General features: G+C 43.9%; 1 protein-coding gene across 1 annotated transcript in view; it reads right to left on the bottom strand.

Annotated features, from left to right (window-relative positions):
- The window catches only part of Spon1 (spondin 1), a 261,030-nt gene that overhangs the window by 886 nt on the left and 236,992 nt on the right, over positions 1-23,152 (bottom strand). The window contains exons 7-15 of the mRNA XM_076844222.2: positions 22,857-22,921; positions 12,463-12,664; positions 11,316-11,456; positions 10,828-10,903; positions 9,110-9,292; positions 5,477-5,647; positions 5,219-5,386; positions 4,315-4,479; positions 2,070-2,333 (exon numbers count right to left, since the gene is read on the bottom strand). Of these exons, the coding sequence (XP_076700337.1) occupies positions 2,070-2,333; positions 4,315-4,479; positions 5,219-5,386; positions 5,477-5,647; positions 9,110-9,292; positions 10,828-10,903; positions 11,316-11,456; positions 12,463-12,664; positions 22,857-22,921 (1,435 nt within the window). The remainder of the gene's footprint in view (positions 1-2,069; positions 2,334-4,314; positions 4,480-5,218; positions 5,387-5,476; positions 5,648-9,109; positions 9,293-10,827; positions 10,904-11,315; positions 11,457-12,462; positions 12,665-22,856; positions 22,922-23,152) is intronic.

Here is a 23,152-nt window from a genome sequence, read left to right as displayed (position 1 = left end):
GAGGCACTGGGTTTGATTCTCAGCACCACATATAAATAAAATAAAGGTCCATTGACAGCTATTTTTTTTTTAAATGCAAAAAATGAAAACCAAACAAGCAAACAGTCCAACCATTGGTGACTCTGGAGTTGCTTGTGAGGCAGCAACCAGCACAAAATAATTCTTTGTATGTCTTGTTCCCTAAGTTGAACCTCCCAAATACTAACTAAAGAACAATTACTTGCTTTTTCTACTTAGAGTAAACTTGCCTTTCTCAAATAAATTTTCTTAACCCCTAGAGATCAGATTTTTTGTTTTCATGCTTCCACAGCTCACTATCTACCCTACTTTGAACCCATCACATTTATGATCATGCGTTAGATATCTGTTTACCATACTATGGTTAAGTTTCATGGTGAAACTAAGAGCCTAGCATATAGATGGCTTTAATGAATGTTGATTGGTTGACTATGTGCAACAGCTATCTTAATGTGTGAACAGCTCCCTAAAGATAGGACAGTGTACTGGTAGCTTCTCACATCTGTACACCTCTTTCATCATCATCTCAGGTAGAGGTAAAACGCCCCTCCCCCTTACTGGGGATTGAACCCCCATGGGCACACTACCACTGAGCCACATCTCTAGCCCCTCCTATCCTTTAATTTGTTCTAAAATTTGAAACAGGGTCTTGCCAAGTTGCCCTGGCTGGCCTTGAATTTACAATCCTTCTGCATCAGCCTCCTGAGTAGCTTGGGATCACAGTCCTGTGCCACCATACCTGGCATGAGGTAGAGTATCTTAAGGAATCGTGAAGGGGTCATTTGAGCTGCACCTTTAAAAGTAATTAGAAATGGCTTGACAAATTGGTCTTAACTTTTTTGTAGGTACTTTCCTCACCCTTCCAGGGAATCCAAAGAAACTCTATCAGTCTGTGCCCAAGGCTTAATTGTGGATCTTCCCAATTCACTGTTTCATTGATTTGTGAGGGGTATTGCTCTCTTAGCTTGAGTTAGTTTATTCAGCAGTGCAGCCCCAGGCAGGGATTTTTTATTTATTTATTTATTTTAAGTCCTAGAACTCCCTCAAGTTATGCTGGAGGAAGATATATACTCTTTTTTTCCTGCTGGGCTACAAGCAAAACTTCATAACTGGTTTCTGTGCTTCTGTTTTTGCCTCTTCCAAATGACCCAACATAGGTCTGTTAAAGTCACTCTTGCTTGAGACCTTCACCTAGAAAATCAAGTCCCAAATCCTCAATCAGCAACTGGCCTTTTATGGTCTGACTTTCTTCAGTCTGGTTTCCTGCCTCCCTTCCTCGTCCTCTGCTCCATCTGCATACCATCTGTTGCTTGAATATATACTCTTGGGTATCTCTGTGCCTTGGCAGTTGCTATTTCTGCTGGCTGGAATACGTTTCTTGAACTGGCAAACTTCACATTCTTCAAGGCCCAGTCTTAATTTTCCCAGCTTTGGCTTTGCCCTAAATTCAAGTCAGTGTAAGATGCTTATTTCTGGCCCCATTAGCAGTTGGTTCATTGTTCCTTTGGAGCATTTGTCACTTATTTATCATGCAGCCTTGATCCATGTTATTTGAAGAAATAAAACTCAAGGCTGACATACTGCTGCTAAACTTTGTGGTTAACTTTGAAAAAAATAAATCAAGGAGCCATAGGCTGGGGCTTTTTGGCTGAACCACACCCTTAAAATAGGCAACGTATTCCAAGAGGTCCTAGAAAACATTTCCTAAATAAGGATTGAGACTTCTGACATACCTATGCCATTATTTCACCCCTTTGGAAGGAACAAATGGGGTTAGTAAGTTATAAATGTGATTTTGAGCAAGGCTCAACAAGACTTCTAGTTTTTATATATGCAGAGGAAGGAATTATACAATTTCTAAAGGCTTGTTCTTTGAAAATTTATATTTGGCAGATTATCATTACATTTCTAAACTTTCCTTGGTAAAAAACCCTCCTAAATTATGATTTTTTTCTCAAATATTCATGTAAATATTTAATATGTATCTAAAAAGTCAATGCGATCTTTCCCCCATTCCTTTTTTTGAGCTGCACACTGGCAAGTGTATGTACCTGGAAACTGCTCCCCGTCAGACTCTTCCCTCAGCTGCTCGCTCCTCCGGCTCTCTCGAGCCTCTCTCCAGCGCAGCTTCTGGATGGATGGATTTCGAATGCATTTCCGGATGCGGCACTTCTTTCGCTGTATAGTTTCTGGGCAAGGTGCGCCTCCAAACTGAGGTTCCATTTGGATCATCCGGGTTCGAATCATGTGGCCTTTCCCACATGACTTGTTACATTCTGACCACTGGGACCACTCAGTGAGTTCACAATCAATGGCTGACAAGACACAGATGGGCATGAGTGTATCTCACATCTGAAACAAGATATGGTCACTTATACTTGTTTGAAGTCTTACCAAGCTATAGATTGTACCAAGCCTAAAAATGTGTGTACAAAAGGAACAGGCTCCATGAAGCAGGATGACATTATTCATCCCACATGGTCAATAAATAGTAGAGGCAGGATTGGTGCCAGGTCATGACCCACATTCTGTATCTTGTTTTTGACTCAAGAAGGTGTTGAGGGACTTTGAAGGTATGTTCAGAACCTCTTGCCCTACTGCGTAAGCTCCTAGAATATTGTCCAGTCAGCCTAAATCGCCACAGACCAACCTCCCACAGTCTGCAAGGACTCAGAATTTCTTAAGGAAGACATAATTTACTGGTGGTGTTTCTTGGAGCAAGGCTGTCTCCCTGGGAAGAACAAGTCAACAAGATAACTGGTGGCTTGACCCCTGGGGACCAATACAAAGGAAGGAATAGTGGCTTTCTTAAGACCCAGGCAGCTTTTCTATTTTTCAGCATCATTCCGTGTCCTATATATGGTGGTCTATGCAAAAAATACAGGAGTCAGAAATGGGAAATTCAGCAGAGGGTCAATAGCAAGTGCTATTTTGTGGTTTATCATAGTGCAAGATCCAGCAAATTCTTGGGCAGCACCTCATGAATGTAAAGGGGGAATAACAGTGATCTGATTTGCAGGATGTGTTGTAGGAGGCAAATGATTCCATACACTATTGGCTTTGCAGAGTGAGAGCTAGGCTGGATCTAGGAAATACTAATTTTGTTAAGTAGTTTCAGGCCTTTTCACCTGTGGGAGCTCAGGAAGCTTTCTTAGCTGTAAACGGGGATGATGGTATTTTTCTCTCTTAGGTTGTGAGGATTAAAGGAGACAATGCTCCCAGTTAACAAAGTTCTACGTAAGTGTTTGTTTCCACCACCCTTTCTCCGTTGGACCTCATAAAGACTTGTTTCAGTTGTAACTGTCCCTGTCAAAAGGGTGTGGGGCCCTAACCTGATGAGCTGGGTTGGCTTATCAGGCCAATTGTAGTTATTTTAAACATCATACTTTATTTGGTTGCTGGTGCAGGTTATCCCTACATGTGATCCAGTCTAGCTAAAACAGCTCAGGAACTATCATAGATCATCAGTTGATGTCTGTACCTGCTAGTCCAGTCAGTGTTCACACTTTGTGCTGGTTACTGGGTTTATTCCTCAGAGCAACCTAGTAAGTATTTTCTGATCATACAGATCAGGATACTGAGGAACAGGGATGTTAAGAAGTCTGCTGAAGGTTAGGCAACCAGTAAGGACAGAGCTGGGATTTGAACCTGAGTACTAGAAAGGGGAGGAGACTTGACAGACTGCCAGTGCATACTAGAGGAAGCCAGAAAACATCAGAGCAAGCGAAGTGTGCTTGCCCTTTTATCACCTAAGAGAGCAGCTGTCGTGGAAAGCTGGCCAGAAAAACTACACAAATCTCTCTTCTTGGGAGATTTGTCCCCGTGTCATAAAAACAGCTGACTACAGGTTTTGGAGGAGATGGGGGTAGATAGCATGTTTTAGAGAACTTGGCTTGTTTTCTTGCTGTCTTTTACCAGGCCGCTGGAGTCATTGATTTAGTGTCTGGTTCAAAGAGTTCAAAAATGGTCATAGGGAGGAAGAGCAGGATGAAATAGCTTAGAAAGTTCATGGATCAGAGAAGTCCATAATTGGAGATGGGACGAGGGGAAGAAGTGTGTTTTATATACATGTCTCCCATTTAGACATCATAACCACTTGCAGTTTGTGGTAATGAGAGTGACTGAAGTGTTAGATAACTATGCCAAGACAGACCCAAACCCTACTTTTAACTCCCCATCAAATCATTTACTATAGATTCTAGCAGCATGATCACAGCACTGACCTTGTTCAGACTTCTCTGGATTCTGGAACTTAGGAGGGGAAGGGGGAGGTGGTTTCCAGGACCCAGGACTTACGGCACTCTGGCAGCATGCACTTCTCCACCTGCTCCAGTTCCTCGTTGCAGTCTCCAAGTTCCGCAAGAGATTTGAGCATCCGCTGGCGGGTCCGCATGCCCTTCCCACAGGTCACACTGCAGTCACTCCACTCAGACCATGGAGACAACAAGCATGGAATGGTGTCTGGGTGAAGAGTCAGATTTTCCATTGAGAACAGTTTTCTTTGATCTTGGCCTCACAATGCCCCAACCCTGTCCCTTGCTGTGACCCCTGGAGCAAGAAGTGGCTCTGCACTCTACTGTCCTTCTTGACACTTTCCTGCATCTCCTGTGGCCCAGCTGTTGGTCATGACCAGACATCAGATGAGGTCAGTGATGTGAGCATACAAGTTCCCACTTGAAACAGCACTGAAGTTCTGAGTAGGATCTTATTAGAGATAAAACATTCCACATCCAAGAATTATGCACTAAAGGATAGGCTCAATACTGCATTTTTGGACTTTGATACTGAAATCTCTAGGATGTGTATGTACTTGAGTGTGTGTTTACCTTTGTGTGTTGATGTGTGGGTCTAATGCATTTTTGCATGGAGCAAGAGTGGAGACCGGGCTTGGGGAGTGCATGCCTTGCCTAAATTATTATTCTTCCCTGCTGCCCCAAGAAAGATGCTTCTGTGAAGGAGCTACAGAATTCTATCCAAAAGCCACCAGTTTGCCATTCTCGCATTGCTTAGAATATCCACCAAAAAAGGCCAGTCTCTGGGTCTGGCTCTCATCTTACTCCCGGCAGCACCCTACAAAGGTGTTGGGCCATGCTTTCCCCCGTGCCTGTCACCTTTGACCTTGATGTGGTTGTAAGGAGTGCTTTTGTTTTCCACGCCCATTCTGGGTTCTCTGCCCAGTGCCCTCCCTACACCCACTCACGGCACTCGGGCATCATGCATTTCTCCACTTGGGATGTCTCAGCCTTGCACATGGAGCCATCTGCTGGGCTCATCTTGACCATGCGGTGCCGCTTCTTCATGCCCATCCCACAGGTGGCACTGCACTCATCCCATTCACCCCACTCGGTCATCAGGCAACTGCTGGGAGCTGGGGAGTACAAAAGAGTTGGAGTCATGCCAGTGGGCTTCTGGGTCTTCTTGCTCGTGCCCATCCTCCCTCCGTGGCTCCCCAACTCACAGCACTCCTCGTTGACTGTGCACTTCTCTGTCTCCTCGGTGGGCAGTGTGCACACGGAGCCGTCCTCTGGGAACTGCTTCACATACCTCTCTCGGGACCGCATACCCATGCCACAGGAGATGCTGCAGGGGGACCAGGTGATCCACTCGGACATGGTACAAGTGGAGCCATCTGCAATATGCCAAAGTGTGCAGGAAGCTCAGCGTGTGTGGTGGGTAGGGGCAGGAGTTGGCTGGAGACCTTACCATGGGAACTTCTCACCAGCAAGAATCCAGAAAGGAACCACTGGCATTCAAGGTTTGTTAGGTAGTGGAGGAGGGAATATAAAAGGTCTAAATCTAAACCAAGAATTGTTCTCTTAGAGTAAATATCCCTTTTACAGGTATGTGGGGCTCTCAAAATTACTCTTAATCCCGTGAAAACAATTAAAAGATGCTTGAATGGATAGAATGGTGATAATGCATATGCGCACACTTAGTGTTTATATAACTCAATACATTTGTGTGGACACAATTTATATTTATGGATACTTTAAAAACATGCTTAAATTTAATGCTTAAATTCTAGACTGTATACACACAAATGCATATATAATATAAATGTATATATAATTTAGTGTACATATTTAAGTCACAGTTCATTTATAGTCTAAAATGTGTCCATACATCTAACACCAGTAAATAAAAATCCATGTCTTTAGCCACTAATCACATCAAATGCTCAGTTGCCATGTGTGCCTAGTGGCTACTGTATTGGACAGTGTGGATACAGAACATTTCTACCATCATGGAAAGTTCTTTTGGACAGCACCGGAAAAAATGATACATTCTGAGATATGGTATAAGCACTTTTGTTCAGAGGAAATGGAAACTTTAAATATTGTCTAAAGCTATGAGTTCTAGAAAACCAGAGGAAGGAACTTTGTTCTGAGGATAGTGTGGTGGGCTATGAGACACAGGGCTGATCTGTGCCCAAAGAGCAGATTACAGCAACTGAACAGACATCTCAATGCCCCTGTTGAGGATGGTAATAAAGAAGATAATACCCCAGCTGCTGACCAGGTGGGGGACCAGGGGTCATGCCTGAATGCCAGGAGAGAGGAACAGGGGAAGGCTGAGGAAAATAATATAAGCTGCTTATTTCTAGAGAGGAAAATGAAGTCATTTGACCATCCATCCATCCACTCACATTTGTTCATGAAAATTAATGAATGCTTAGTGGTATGATATTGTCCTATGAGAGAATAGCGGTAGGGGTGGAGACGGATACATAATTTGACAGTAATTCCAGGTATTGAAAATGGAACAAGAGAAGTCTAGGGAATGGGGCAGCACAGAGGAGGGAACATTTGCTCTGTCTTTGAGTTGTGGGTTAAATTTCATATCAGAAAGCACTTCTGAGAGCGCTTTTGTTGAGTAGAGGATATTTGCATTTGAGGGGCTGGCTTCTACAAACACAGCTTTATAGAGACTGTGTGTTTGTGTGTGTGTGTGTGTGTGTGTGTGTGTGTGTGTGAGAGAGAGAGAGAGAGAGAGAGAGAGAGAGAGAGAGAGAGAGAGAGATTGAGATGAAGCCAGAAAGGAGAACTAAGATCCAAGTGTGCAAAGTTTGCAGCCAGCCTGCGCTGGTCCACAGACTGTCAACTTGCACATACATGGTGTCTGACATTGTTACTTAGTCCATGGACTATGACTAGACAGTGTTGATGATGCACACAAACCCCATACACTGGACTAACTAAAGGCAGCAGGTACAACCAACTAGGAAATTATGTTCTGGTGTTATACAGTTGCGGGTATAGGACTTGACAAGCCATAATTCAGTCTTACCATGGCCTGGCAAGACATTGCCTTGGACAGGATGAATATGGTTACTGCCAACCTGAGTGTGTTCTGAGAGGATGTGCTGGAGCTCAAGAAGCTCCTGTCTTCAAGTACCCACCTCCACAGAGTCCTTAGGTGCCTTTACTGACAAGGTGCCTTTCAGTACTGCAGTGTAATGTTGATTGTGTCAGATGTGTGTGCTTGTTTTTACCACACTTTTACCCTGGTTCTCTGTAGGACCATTTCACCAATAAATTAAGCCAAGGAGTTTGCACATGAGCAACAGGACTCATCTTAATTTGCAAAAGATCCCTCAAATGGTCCCTTGGAAGATGTATGAAAGTAGGGAGAGATGTCAAAGGCTGGGGTAAATGGCTTGGTCCAGATCATTAGGAAGAAACTTGATGAAGATGCAGTTGCTATAATATAATGATGTACATTCATCTTATAAAAATAATTTTTAAAGAATGTTCAAAGGAGTCTCTTCTTCCTCCCCATTTAAACCATTTCCCTTAAATAATTCAGTGCAGAAAGGATGTGGGTATAAGGAGTTGCTACTAGTGTGCATATACCCCAGGTACAAAGAACAGACCCAGCCCAGAACTGTCATTACCTGCTGGGAATCACCTGAACTGGTATGAGGATAGACTCTTTGTGGAGCAGGAGATTAAAGGCCTCAATTTTCACTGTAGCCCTCAGCTCCACAGCCCTAAGAAAGCACCTTCAACTTTAGTCTGTCAGTCACATTCTTCCCCTGTTTGTAGGAATGACCTCTCTATGGCAAGGTTTGTTCCCCTCCAAAGTGCCTTATTTTGGGCAAAAACTATTTAGCAATAAACCATGTGTGAGTGCAGTCCAGAGAGGTATTTAAGGACAGGCATTTAAGCCTGTAGCCAGGAAGAGCTGGGGAGTGAATGATTGCAGGGGGTAAGGTTTCTTTTCCTCTGAGTGGAAGTGGCTTTCTTCCTGCTGTGCACCACAGCCTGGTGTCTTCCTACAGCCTCACTGCACCTCTGAGAGAATAAGATGAGAGTGAGAATATAGGTCTATCAAGGCAGAGAGGAGTCATGCCCTGGGAAACAGGCAGTCAACCTTTGCACAGCAATCAGCTTTGTGCAGTCTTGAAGTCTGAGTGATCGTGACATAGGTGTTGCAAGCTTGTAGTTCAAGCCTGACCTTTAAGCAATTGTAGATAGACTGAGAAGGTCCTGACAGGATGCGAATGCTTGGGCTGAGGTGGAATACTGATGAGGGGTCATGAATGACAGAATTAGGGCAGTGCACCTGGATTCCTTCTTGATCAACCTGTTCATGGACTCCATAAAAAACGATTGGAGTTAAGATCCAGAATCAGGCTATGGTTATTTGTAATTTGTTATAAGACACATCTGTCTGTTTGCTTTGCAGTCAAGTGTATGCATGCATTGTTCCATGGCTGGGGGGGGGGTGAGAGGGTGGTCATGCAACCTCAAGAATTCTGGGCTGGGGTTGTGGCTCAGTGGTAGAGCGCTCACCTAGCACATGCGAGGCCCTGGGTTCGATCCTCAGCACCACATAAAAATAAAATAAAGATATTGTGTCCGTCTACAGCTAAAAAATAAAATATTTTTTAAAAAAGAATTCTTCTGATGTCATAAGACATTCTAGCCTCAGAGCCCCGAAGGCATTGTTGCAGAAGTGGGTATGCAGTATAGTCAGGGTCCTACTGCCCCCCTCAGGGCCATTGCCTGCCTGGATGGAGGGGGCCTGTGTTGCCAGGCAGACTTATCTTCTTGAGCTTCTGCCCACTGACTCTGTGTTGTCTCCTTACCTTCATCACTGCAGCCCGGGCCCATGCAGGGCTGGAAGTCCTGGGTGTCAGGGCAGGGGACACTGAGGTCCAGCTGTGCCTTCAACATGCGCTGCCGCATCCTCTTGCCTTTGTCACAGGTGGAGGAGCTGCAGGCGGACCACGGGGACCAGTTGGAGTAGATGCAGGTTTCAGGAGTATCATCTGGAAAGAGTGGTTGAGATGTTTTCCCTGGGAGCCTGTGGAAGCTGCAGCTGGCCTTCTCAACAGAGAAGCTCATCTGCAGGCAGGAGAAGCCCTGCTGTCCACCCAGCCTTCATGAGCCTGAGTGCAGCAGCCATTCCCTTTTCTTTAAAAATCGTATTTCAACATCTTGCTAGTAAATATCCAAATGATAGGAACACTTCTCTTTTTTATCCCTTCAACACATGCACATCTTTTCATTACCAGTCCCTCACCTTGGCAGAAGTTGTTTTCCAACACAGGTAGGCATTTCATAGACAGTTTTTGGAAAGTACAGATTTTATTTGTTTCAGCTTCATCTTCCCAGTGTCCACTAAACACAGTTTAAACATGGTTAAAAGTAAGGGCAGCTAATTTTTTTTTTTTTTTTTGTACTTGTGATTGAACTCAGGGGCACTCAACCACTTAGCCACATCCTTAGCCCTATTTTGTATTTTATTTAGAGACAGGATCTCACTGAGTTGCTTAGTGCCTCAATTTTGCTGAGGCTGGCTTTGAACTCATAATCCTCCTGCCTCAGCCACTGGGATTACAGGTGTGTGTCACCGCACCCATTTGCAGTTAATATTTGTAGAGCACTTATTATGTGCTAACCTATGTGTTTTATCCCATTTAGCCTCAGCTCTATACTTTTATTTTTGAGACAGGATCTTACTAAGTTATTTTCTGTGAGGCAGGTTCTATTATTATGCCTATTTTACAGTGAGGGAACTGAGGTAGAAAGGTGAGCCTCTTGCCCAAGGTCAGAAGACAAATGAAAGTCTAGATTGTTTGGCTCTAGATTCCATGAGAAAACCTAGGTTCAAAGATTGGCTCTGCTACTCCCTCCTGACTATGGGACCTGGGCCTTTTTCCTTGCTGAGGAGTAGATGTACCCATGTCTACCTCCTAGGCCAGTGCAAGACTCAAGCATAAAGTGATCTGAATATTCAAATTCCATTTTTGTGGTCATTTTAAAGGAGTGATACCATTGAAGACATATTTCAATGTTATACCTTCACAAATCACCTTATAATTGGTGGCTAATTTTAACCTTGCTTTTTGCTTTTTTTTTTTTTTTTTTTGTGGAGAGGGGTGCTGGGGATGGAACCCTGGGCCTGGTGTGGGCTAAGCATGCACTCTGTCACTGAGCTACACCCCAGCCCCTGATTATTTCTTAAGGAGAAATCCTCAGAGATGGGATAACCAGGTCAAAGGATGTGGCTGTGTTTTTATTTTTTATGGTACTGGGGATTGAACCCAGGGTACTCTACCACTGAGCTATCATCTTAGACCTTTTTATTTAATTTTTTGTTTTTGATTCAGGGTCTTACTAAGTTACCCAGGCTGATATGGAACTTGCAATTTTCGTGCCTCAGCTTCCTGAGTTGCTGGGATTGCAGGCATACTTCGCCTTGCTTCTCTGTGTTTATAGTTCTTAAACCATGTTAGCAAGTTGCTTTCCCAATGGCACATGCCATTTGTACTGCTATTTACAACATAGGAGAATAACGTACCTTCATCTTTCTCTTCTGGAGCCAGGTCTGCTACAATATCGTCAACATTATCAGGCACAATATTGCATTGTTCCCCCTGCAAAAGGAATTTTATTTGGAGCGCTCACATTAGAGAAAGAAGGGAATGTGCAGGGGATAGAAGAAGGAGGACATAAAATTGAATGCCCACTCTGTACCAGTTCTATCCATGGTAGAGTTCTAGGTCAAATTTTATAACTTGACTGAAAAAGAAGTACACAAAAGCAGAGTTGGCAAAGGAAGAATTCTGACCAGGGCAGACATGAGTAATCAACTGTGGGAATCATGATGAAACCTATCTACCTGGATCAAATCATTCATTTGGGCACTAGACACTGCTCATTTACATCTTATTAAATAATCTGCATACTGAAACACTTGAAAGCTCAGGAGTTCCAGGCACCCCCACAATTCTAGAGCAGAAAGGTGTTGGGTTTCCTTGGCTATGCTGGTGGGCTCAAACCCATTACCTTCCGAGCGATTCTCTCAATAACAACTCTGGCTACTTGAGTGATGGACCCTCCCTCTGGGTCATAGAAAGGACTCTGAGGATGGTCCAGACTGGTCAGGGGCCGGATTTTCTCCTGTGGAATTGTGGGTTTGTTTGGTGACTGTAGAAAAAAACACAGATACAGAAAGGGGAAATAAAACATGAAAACCACAAAGCAAATTATTTATATGGAACAGAACAAAAACTCTGATAGGAATTTAACAAGTATAACAGTAGGTATGGAATTCCATTCATGCCATCTACTGGGCTTGGAAATTTGTAGATCTGTACTTCAAAATTCTTCCACGGGAATGGTGAAGCACTTGCTTAGCATGCATGAGGCCCTGGATTCAAACTCCAACATCACACACACACACACACACACAAAATAGGATTGTGCCAGATATACAAACCAAGTTCCAGAGAAGTCATCCTAGCTCAGAAATGGCTAAGCCAGTTTGGCTTGAATCCCAAACTCTTCTACTGGACCAGGCAGCAATTTTTTTTTTTTTTTTTTTTTAAATAACAGGTCAGATGGTAAATATTTTAGGCTTTGTGAGTCACATTGTCTGTCACAACTACTCTGATCAGCCCTTTTAGTGAGAAAGACAATATGTAATTGGATGTGTAGCTGGCTTTGAAAACTATTTACAAATCAGGGTACAGGGTAGATTATCTCAAAACCATATTGTGCTGATGCCTGTTCTAGATTGTTCTCCCAATGGTTTTGTGATGGCTTCAGATTTCAGTGCAGTTTGGTATGTTGACCATGTCTAGGAAATATGTGACAACCAGGAAAGAATAAACTCCTCACACTTTAAAATCTGGCCCAATCTTATGCAAACACAACTTCCTTCTGTCTGTGTGTCTCTGCCCTGTCCTTGGCATGCTTACCTGTGATCTGCTCATTAGCAGATTCCCTTTCTGTGCTCTGGTCACTGCAAGGATCCTGCCCAGAGCCTGAATCATTGTGTATGTGATGATGAGACCATGTTGACCTCTCCTTCCAGACTAAGTTCTTCTAGAACAGCAGGGTCAGACTCACCCCCGGATCCAGGACACCCAAACAGGGGTGAGCCCAAGGAAGTGCTTAGGAAGCCTGCCATTCACCTCTCGGGCACACCTACCTCATAAGTCACCCCGCTGTCAGTGCCGGCGTCCCAGGGAATCAGATCTTGCACCACTTTCTGGACCCAGCCGCATTCCTTGGTGCACAGATCCTCTGCAGATAAGCCCACGTTCCAGTCGGGACTAGGGCCCATCATGGTCAGGAAGGACATTAAGTGGCGTGTCCTGTCTACTGAAAATTCAGCTGACGGTGCTGCTCTCCTGGAAACCAAATACAGAGGGCTGTATATTAGGGGATAAAGGGTGCATACTCTGGGGGACATGTGGTTGGGACATGACTCGAGGGCACAAGGGACAGAGGAGGCAGATTCTCTGGCCATTACTGGGTTATGCTCTTCTATCTTCTGAGCCCACTTCTTGGAGAAACACGAAGTGAGTGAGCCCCATGTGGTTACTCTATCTAGCTTTAATGTGTCATTCTGAGATCTCCACTGGGCCATTGCAGGGGTCCCCATGTCTGCTGCCTCCATTCCCTTTAAGAGGCCTTCCACGGCAAGGCCATGTTTGGCAGCAGGACACACCCAACGACTCACACCTGATTCCCTGGCCATTTTCTCCCATTGGAAGCAGGGGTCCAGCTACAGAACCATTCTCCTTTGGCTGATGACTTCCAGCTGCAGAAAATGACCTCTCAGCTCTACAGCCACAAGGGCAGCTCTTCAACCTCCATCACCCCTGGGTTACTAAGAGGAGGTTCCAGTAGGGACTGGGCTTCATGAGATAAATGGTGGCTGCCCACTGAAAAGTCTGGGGAGGAGAAGAGTCCTATTTACTTGTGGCTGACCCTTGTTATTTTATTTTCCCCTCATGACAATCTTGTGGTGTTAGAATTATTATCCTGTTCTATGGAGAGGCAATGCGAGTGAACAGAAATGAGTGAACTTGGAGACACAGGTAGCAGAGACTGAGGCTTGAAGTCAGTTGGTGTCACTTTTTATACCCCCCGGCTGCTAACTGTGGGGAATCCCTGGCTGGGGACCAACTGGTATATTTAGTCCAGCTGGCAGCTGGTCCACCTCAGCTGTTCAGGAGCCTTAAAACCTTCTGTTGGTACCAGCTGCTTCTGGCGGCCCTCACCTGGCCCCAGAAAGCAATGACTCCAGATCTGGTGGGCCCTGTGGGACCCCGTCATCGGGTTCTGGCAGCCAGATGGGACCACACAGAAAGCGTAGGAGGAGGGGAGCCTGGGTGTTCATCTTAGCTCCACTTCATATAGCTGCACCTCCTTAGGCAAATTCCCAAACCTTTCTGTGTCTCAGTGTCTAAATCTTTAAAATGGGGACAACATATGTCAGCTCCAAAGGGTTATTATGTTAAATGAGCCAACTTGAACACAGTACTTTGCCCAGCTCCTGCCACCTGAGTCATTTTTATCGCAGGTTGAGCACCCTTAATCTGACAATCTAAAATCTGAACTGCTTCAAAATCTAACACTTGGAGCACTGACAGGAGGTCACAGTGGAAAATTTACACAATTAATAGAATGCGCTCAAGTTCCACCCATTTTCCCACAAATGACATTATTTCTTTCTTTTATGGCTGAATAAAACTCCGTTGTGTATATATATCACATTTAAAAAATCTATTCATCTGTTGATGGACATCTGGGCTGGTTCCATAACTTGGCTATTGTGACTTGTGCTGCTATAAACAGGGTATGCATGTGTCACTGTAGTATCCTGACTTTAACTCCTTTGGGTAGGTACTGAGGACCAGTATAGCTGGGTCATATGATGGATCCATTTCTAGTCTTTTGAGGAACCTCCACACTGATTTCCTTCCTGGCTATAATAATGTGCCATCCCACCATGACTGTCTCATGTTCCCTTTTCCTCACATCCTTCCAGCACTTATTATTAGTCCCCACAATCTGTTTTAATAATCCCTTCTGGTGCTCTTTATGCACTTCAAGTCTCAGCTCATGAGTCACCTCTTCCAGGATCCTTTCTGATCACCTAGCTGAGGTAAGCATCCTTGGTCTGTATTTCCACACGCTGTGAGGTCTCGGTAGCCAGACCCTATGATTGTAATTGCTTCTGTACTGTCTGGTCATTGGGGGCTTCTTGAAGGCAGGAACCTTAAATTCCACAACTGCACCCCAGTACCTGCTCAGTGGACCACTGAACCAATGGCTATGTGATGGTTTGAGCTACTCTCCTTACTAGCTCTAGATCTCAGGCAAGTCCCACAGTCTTTGAGTCTCAGTGTTGTCATCTAGCAATACCTACATGAGGGCCAAATGAGATGCTTTTCTGGGAGATTTTACAAACTGCTGAAGTACTACACTGACGTAATCTGCTATGTAGTTAGCCAGACAAAAACGTCCTTTCCCTGTGTGTGCATTTTTTGGCATATGGATCAATGGTTTCAGCAGCTGCCTTAAAGACCAGGCTTCTCCAAAGATCGTAGTCTGGGGAGCTGTGATGTGGCTCACAGAGGGACTTAGAGGATGTAGTTCTGGCCTGTCCTGCAGGAACTGCCAATCAAGAGCCTTGATTGGGGTTGGACTGGAGCTGCTTTATACCCCAGTCCAACCTCCCTGTTTTCCCTATCAGGTCCCAATAGAGTAGAGGCCTTTTTTTCTTGGTTATAGCATATCCCACTGCTTAGCTTAGGAGTTGACATGCAGTGGGTTCTCTTCAAATGTTTGTTGAAATAAATGAATTAATCTTGGAGAGGAATGTAGAGCTCTTGTTCTTCCTTTGACCTTCAAATTTAATTAAAAATCACTTCACAGTATTTACTACTTCTATTATAAAATTCTATTTAAAATAATGGAATGGATAAGAACCTATGTGAGTTTTCTTTAGGAAATGCCAGATTGGACTGGAGTTCTTTGTTCAAGCCATAACAAAAGTTCTTATTTATGCCTTTTTATAAACCATGTCTTCCAAGATATGACATTTTTGCTAATTTGGTTTCATTTTTCTATCTGGGAATTAAACTTGAATCCATTTTCTAGAAAACAGAGTTGATCTAGTCATACCACACACCAGAGTATATGATAAAGCATGATAATCAGAATGGTCTGATATTCAAGGTAAAATGGAAATATAAGTCAGTGGCATAGAATGGAGATTCCAGAAACTATAGGTAAGTTCTTATACAAAATAGGCTACTCAAGTTAGAGTGGAACGAAAGATTGTACAAGTGGGGTTGGGCTAAATTATAAAAAATATTGGTCTCATATCTAATATACCAAATAATAAAGCCTGAGTCAACAGAAAGCAACAAAGTCAGAAAAAAATCCATTGTTCAAGGAAAAAAAAACAACAACAGAGAAATGTTAAATTTCTAAATTTTGAGACTATAAAAGCAATCACAAAGAAAAAAGTTAACTACTTGAATTATACTTTAGCCAAAAACATCTTTATAATGAAAACAATAGTACATGTTTAATATCCCTAATCCAAAAAGTTTGAAATCTGAAATACTCCAAAATCTGAAACTTTTGAACACTGACATAACACCACAGATGGACAAATTCCACATTCAACATCATGTGTTGGGTCACAGTCAAAATGCTGGTGCACTAAAAATATGCATAAAATTACTTTCAGATTATGTGCATAAGGTGTATCTGAAACAGAAAAGAATTTTGTTTAGTTTTGGATCCCATTTCCAAGATACCTCATTATGTATATGTAAATATTCCAAAACCTGAAAACTTAAAAAAATCCCAAATACCTCTGGTCCCAAACATTTTGGACAAGGAATTTTCAACCTGTGCCTGAATTATAGAAAAAAAAATGGTGTGTTAGCAAAATGTCTCTGTTAAGTGTAACAAACAAATTGTTAATATTGTACAGATATAACCCAAATCTCTAAGAAAAAGACCACAACCCCAGTGAAGGAGATTTACAAACAGACAATTCACATCAGAAAAATGAGAACACGGAGAAACATTTCCTCCTTTTACATTTAGAAGGTAGTGTGGTATGCAGGGAAGTACCCCAGGGCACTGGCAGGGATGTTGGATCTGAATCTTGGTTTAGTCACTGAATTATTTGCTGATACAGCAGCCTTTACCCCACCTTTCTTTGAAGTTACTACATCTGCAAAATGGGAACACCATCATACCTATCTCAGGGTTTTATTGTGAGGAAATCACTTTTCATTGTGACTGACACATAATAGGACTTGGTAAAGGCGGATTTTCTTTTTGTGCAATTTTTCCAAACAAAACTTCCAAAAACATTGCAAAAGAAATTAGTTTTTCTTCTTCTAGAGATTTATTCTCCCCTTGCAAATTACATACACCAGTGAGACTCAGGAGTGTTTACTAAACCATTCATAGGCTGGGTTCTGCTTCTTATAGATTCCAAACAATCCTCGTTTTCACACTTGCAGAAACTCAATCAGACACAAGGGGGCGCCCAAGTCATTCACTAGGCTGTTTCAGTCCTGGGTGGGTGGAGAGAGGTTTGAGTGAGATTCCTAAGGCGCTGGAGAAACTGTAACTAGGAGGTATCAGGAACTCCTGATCCACCTGCAGACTCAGATCTACCACCTGCTCCTCTAGTCCAAGGCGTGTCTTCCTTTTCTGTCCTGGAGACATTGGTGCTGCAGGAGGCAGGGTGGGCCCTGCAACTCCCAGTTTGGATTTAAGAGAAAGATGTCTCTGGCCTCTTGGGCAAGGGTGGCTTTGGATTTCTGGAGAAGGTGAACGTGTCTCTACTCCACTGACCTCACACATAGGGACATTGACTAATAAATGTTCATTAAGGGGAGTTCCTGGGAATAATTTAAGGGACTGCAGTCCTTTCCAAGATTCATTATAAGAAAGGAAATAAATATTTTTAAGAATTCCAATAATTCTTTGCGCTTAGACCACACTGGAGGAACTGGGTGATGGAAATTCAGAATTGATTTGCAGGAAACCTGGGCATTTTCCACTTCAGCTCCAGAGGAACTAGTAAAGGATGTGCAGTTTGTTCAGAATCTGTCTTTCCTGTCTCTACCTGGGGTTGGGCTGTCGGAGCTACAGCTTGATTTATTGAGCTAAACAAGTCAGCAACTAATTTGTTCATTCATGGCTGTCCTTTGAGAAGTGGTGCTGGGGATAAAGATGAAGATCATTGAAAAACAAGTCAGTTTCAATGGGCAGGACCTTGCAAAGTAGGTCACCCTGGCTTTCCACTGGGCCTAGGGAGGCTGGAATCCCATTAACCTCAATCGAGTAGGCTCTGGGAGGAGGGGCAGGGCTGTTTGGGCAAAACAAAACTTAGCTGCATGGAGGCTTCCTAATTTGACTTCCTAATGAGATTTGGAAGAGGAAAGGGGAACCTAGGGTATAGGAAAAGCAAAGGAAAATTCCTTTCCCTCAGCAAGCTGGTGGCTCTGAGTGTGGAGGTTGTGAGTGTTTGGGGGGGGGATCTGAGTGTTTGCCATCAATGGATTCTCTCCCACTGGTGTCTCAGGGGGTCTGAGGGATGAGCGAAGTGTGGAAATGTGTTCCAGAAGATTTCTTTCAATTTTTTAGAAAGTCTCTCCCATCTTTGTGGCGGGCAGAGTTCTATTGATTTTCACCCCCTTGGAGCTACAGCCCAGTCTCGTCTTTCATAGCAAACCTCATGGAAGTGCTTGGTGACTCCGTGATCTCACTTTTTGTTCACACTGCACCTACCATGTGCTGTTTCCCTCTCTGTGTGCCCCAACTGAAAGCTTTCTCTATAAGGTCAAGAGTGACCTTCATGTTGACAAATCCAAGAAGCATCTTGCAGCCCTGTCTTACTTGATCTCTCCACTGCACTGGACTGAGCCGAACACTCTCCTGGAACACTCTTCCCTTGGCTGCAAAGGTTGCAAACTTCCCTCTGTATCTCTTTGCTCTTCCTTTTCTGTTTCCTTTGCAGGCAAGTCCTCCACAGCATGAAACGCTGGAGCTCTTTGGGACTCAGTCCTAAGCCCTCGACTCTTATTCTCAAGTTCTATCTCATCTGTGCCCTTCATATAGATTATCTCCCATTCCTCAATGACTCCTAATTTTATTTCTCAGCATGGAATTCTTGCCCTGAGATTCAGAGCTATGTAGCCAACTGGGTACTCAATATTTCCACCTGGATATCAAGACATCTTAACAATGTAGCTCAGTCAGAACTAATCACTTGGTGCCCCCATCAAACTTCACCTAATGTTTCTAGTCCTATGGATGGCACCACAAATTCCTTAGGCCAGTCACATCTGGATCGCTGTGTCTTTTTCACCCTCTCTGTTTAACCCATTACCGCAGTCTGTCAGTATTTCCTCCTACCCGCATCTCTCACGTTTCTGCGTTTCTTTCCATTTCCATCACCACCACCACCACACCGTGGAAGTCACGATTAATCCTCTCCGGGCTCTCTGCACCTGCCTCCCCGCTGGTTTCATCTCATCTACTTTTTCACATTGGATCCAGAGTATTGTTATTGCTTTTTTAAAAATGCAAATCTGATTGTATCATCCTTCTGTTTAAAACTCTTCAATGATTTTCCATTACTTTTAATATAAAAATCAAAAATTAGTGTTGCATGACTTGGCCTCAAGCTCTTCTTTGATTTCTGGATCCAGCACAAAGCCTCTTAGTACTTAAATATGCTTTGCTTCTTCTTAATATGTGGCCTTTGCACGTGACATTCTGTCTGGAGAATATTCCCCCCTCATTTTGCCTCTATACCTACCTAACTCCTACTGGTTCATTAGATCTTGGTGGGCTCTGACCAGCTCTGTGCCCCTGCTGAGTCAGGTCCCTTTCACACACTCTCGAGGTATCTTATGCTTTTCTTCGCAGTCATTTATTTGTGTGATCATTGAGTAAAAGTCTCCCCACTAAACTGTGAGCTCCACGAGGAATTCTGCTCACTGCAGTATCCCTAAGCACTGTGCGTAGTACTTTTCTTCCAAGACTTTCAATAACTATTGAGTGAATGAAACATCTCAGTCATCCTTGATGAGAAACAGGATCAGTGAAAGTCAAGATTTTGTTCCATTTTGTTTTGAGGCTGGAGCCAGACAATTCAGTGTGGCCACATGGTTGATTTCGTGCTAATCAGGTTGGAAGATAGATATTTATTGATTCATTAAAAACTGAGGAAAGGAACGAGTTATTATTTAATCAAAGGGACCTTGTTATAGTAAAGGTATCAGAGTTAGTCAGCTGGATATGGCTGGAATTCTAGTTCCACTTTTGATGGAACTAGATAATGCTGTTGGATCTGTCATAGAAACTCTTAGTCTGTGTTACTTCATCTGTAAAATGGGCCTACCTCATGGGGCTACTATGAGGATTAAGTAGGATAATAAATGTAAGTGCCTATCAGGGTACTTGGGTGCATAGTAGATGCTTAAAATAAAAGGATTTCCCCTTCCTCCTTCCCTCCTTCCCTCCTTTCCCCTCCCTCCCTCCCTTCCTTCCTTCCTTCCTTCCTTCCTTCCTTCCTTCCTTCCCTCCCTCCCTCCCTCCCTCCCCAGGGATTGAACCTAGGGTCGCTTAACAACTGAGCCACACTCCCAGCCCTTTTTATTTTTTGAGACTGAGGCTGGCCTTGAACTTGCAATCATCCTGCCTCAGACTCCCAGATTGCTGGGATTATAGACGTGCATCACCACATCTAGGTTTCTTTCTTTATTTTCTCTCTCCCTTTCTTCCTTTTTCCTTCCTGAATGCCCTGTGCTTTATAGTTGGCATTTTTCTGAACCCAGGTTCCTCAAACTATAAGACCTTCTTAGTGGTATAAAAATTGGCATCCACAAAATGTGGCCCACATGTCTCTAAGTCACACCTACCCTGTGCCCCTGTCTTTTTGGAGGACCAACAGTGAGGGGTTCTTCACAAGTGGCCTGGGGCCTGGGAACCAGGAGAAGATGAAGAGAGATGTGAGCAGGCAGGATTCAGGAGCCTGATTGCTTATTGATGTCGGTTATGCAAAGGGAGCCAGGGCCGTTGTGAGTTTGCCCTGCTTTTTCTGGTGGGTCAATGATGAGACAGGCAAATGCCCACCCACCAGGGAGAGCTCAGGGCAGCAGAGCCTGCTTCTCATTGGAGGGAAAGGCATTTCCTGGGCTGGGGAGGTTTTTCCATTGCCCTGGTGTGAACTTCCTTAGAGAGGATTTAGAGCCAGTCTTGGAGATCACAGCAAGCTAAAAGGCCTCCTGCAGCCAGCTGGGCTACTCATGGCCAACTGCTTCAGCGCCACACAGACTTGGGCCGGTCCTGACCAGAGTGAGGAGCATCCTTCCAGACTTGACCATGTGGCCTCCTGCACAAAGCCTTTGCTGACTTCTCTCCACCCCTTCTCTGAGCTTCTAAAGCTGCTCATATCCTCATCTTAAAACTGATAACCCTGGAATGTACCTGGCTACCATGGTGACATCATATTGTATACATCCTGTATATATGGTGCCACCTGGATTTATGCAAAGTGTGGACTTGAAGTGGTAGAATTCTGTTAATTGTCTCCCTTCTTGGCTGGGTGGTCCAAAGAGTGGGAGCTGCATAGAGGGCTGGGTGCATAGTAGGGGATGAGCCATTAATTCACTGAATGGTTAAGTGAGTAGGTTCCAGGTGCCAGGCACAGCTTCTCTGCTCCCAATGGTACTGTGTGAGTGCTCCTCCTCCCTCTGCTCCTGCAGTCCCACCCGGGGGGGGGGGGAGTCTTCCTTTTAATGTCTTCTACTTCCGATCTATCATTTTGCATTTGCTTTTTCTGCCATTGAGCAGAAAAATGGTTAGTGGATGCAGACTACTCCATAGAGGGGTTAGTCAAGCCATTATTCACAAACCATTTTCTGATAGGTGACCAGGAACTTCCAGACCTTACATCTTTAAAGAATGAGTGAAAATCAAACTTATTCAAGGAACTGCATAGAATACAGAGTGGCCAAAGAGAGGTGCAGTGAGGATCCCATAGGAAAAGGAGGCTGGGGCTAAAGCATGTTATGATTAGCCTGTGAAGCTAACTAAGAAGTGTGGATGTGATCCTGGAGGATAAGGGTCACAGAAAGATTTTAAGAAAGGAAGGATCAACAGGTTTAGATTCTTAAAAGATCACTGTAGGGGGCTTGGGTTGTTGCTCAGTGGTAGAGTGCTCGTCTAGCATGTGCAAAGCACTGGTGCTTGATCCTCAGCACCACATAAAAATGAATGAATGAATGAATGAATGAATGAATAAATAAATAAATAAAATAAAGGTATTGTGTCCAACTACAACTAAGAAATTTTTTTTTTTTTAAAAAAGATCACTATAGTAATAGTGTTGGATTAGGGTAGATAATAAAGAAGGAAAGTGTTGTGAAATAGTCCAGGGGGAAAAAATGGTAGTTTGAACTATGGCAGGAGAATGGCCAGGGAAGGACTGATTTTTGAGATAAAAATGTAGAATCAAAAGGACTTCGTGACTCACTGTACCTCTGATGTTTACCTACATGAAGAAGAGCAGGTTTGTGTGAAGGTGATGGGTTCCATTTTGAACATGATGAGTTCAAGGAGAGGTGTCCAAGACACTGATAGATGTATCACTGTATCTACTCACCTACCTACCCATCCATCCATCCATCCATCCATCCATCCATTCATCTATTCATCATCCATCCATTCATCATCTATCATCCATCATCCATCTATCCATCATCCACCCATCATCCATCATCCATCCGTCCACTCATCCATCATCTCTCATCCATCTATCCATCCATCCATCCCCCAATCCACACATCCATGCATGTGCATGCATGCATGCATGCATCCATCCAAACCATCTATCTGGGGAAGCTAATTTTGGGAATTGTCACCATATCTCTGGTCACCAAAGATTCCGGGGTGGATGAAATCTCCAAGGAATAGAGAATAGGACCTAGTGTGAGTCTGGATTTCCGTGGTTTCTCTGCTTAGAATGAGTATAACTATGCATTCCGAGGGCCACTGGGGTAAGCAGAGACCAGCCTACATTCCTGAGAAGTTAGAGGCACACGTGATACTCTGCACATGCGCAACACCTCACCTGCTTGCTCACTTGACAGCTGTTAGTAACCCCAATGACTAGAGTGGTATGTGATGGTGTTTTGGCTTGTATCTGGAATGTCCCCAAGTCTCATGTGTCAAAGGGTTAGTTACCAATGCATTAATGTTCATAGATGAAGCTTTTAGGAAATGACTGGATCATGAGGGCTCCAACTCCATCAGCAGATCAATTTGTTTGATGTATTAATAATTTGAGGGCTGGGGGTATAGCTCAGTTGGTAGAGTACTTGCCTTGCATGCACAAAGCCCTGTGTTCAATCCCCAGCACCACCAAAAAAAAAAAAAAAAAAGGACTACTGGGAGTTGGTGGAAACTTAGGCAGGTAGGGCATTTTTTGAGGAAGTCAAAAAATGGGGGTGTATGGGGCAGGGTGGGGCCAGAGTCTGTGCTACTTACACGTTGAGAGGCTGCCAGGCTGGCCACTGGGCTTTGGCTTTGATGACAGTGAGGACCTCATCACTCTGGAAAAAAAAAAAAGAACCAAAGATATTTAGTGAACAAAGCTGGATTCATGGACATGTGAGGAATTTGACATGGTGACACCATCTACCCCCATTCCCTCACCTGCTAGAGACTCTACCTGTACAATTGTGGAGCCATCTTGCCCCAGAGCCTCAGCAACACCAGGAGGTAGGACTAAATGTCCAGCTGTGCCTGGTGCAGCCTGGACACTGATGAGCCCACTGAGCCAC

Source organism: Callospermophilus lateralis, chromosome 2, assembly GCF_048772815.1.
Source record: "Callospermophilus lateralis isolate mCalLat2 chromosome 2, mCalLat2.hap1, whole genome shotgun sequence".
NCBI classification, from domain to species: Eukaryota; Metazoa; Chordata; class Mammalia; order Rodentia; family Sciuridae; genus Callospermophilus; species Callospermophilus lateralis.
Note: the sequence above shows the minus strand (reverse complement) of the source record. Positions and strands in the feature narration are given on the sequence as shown.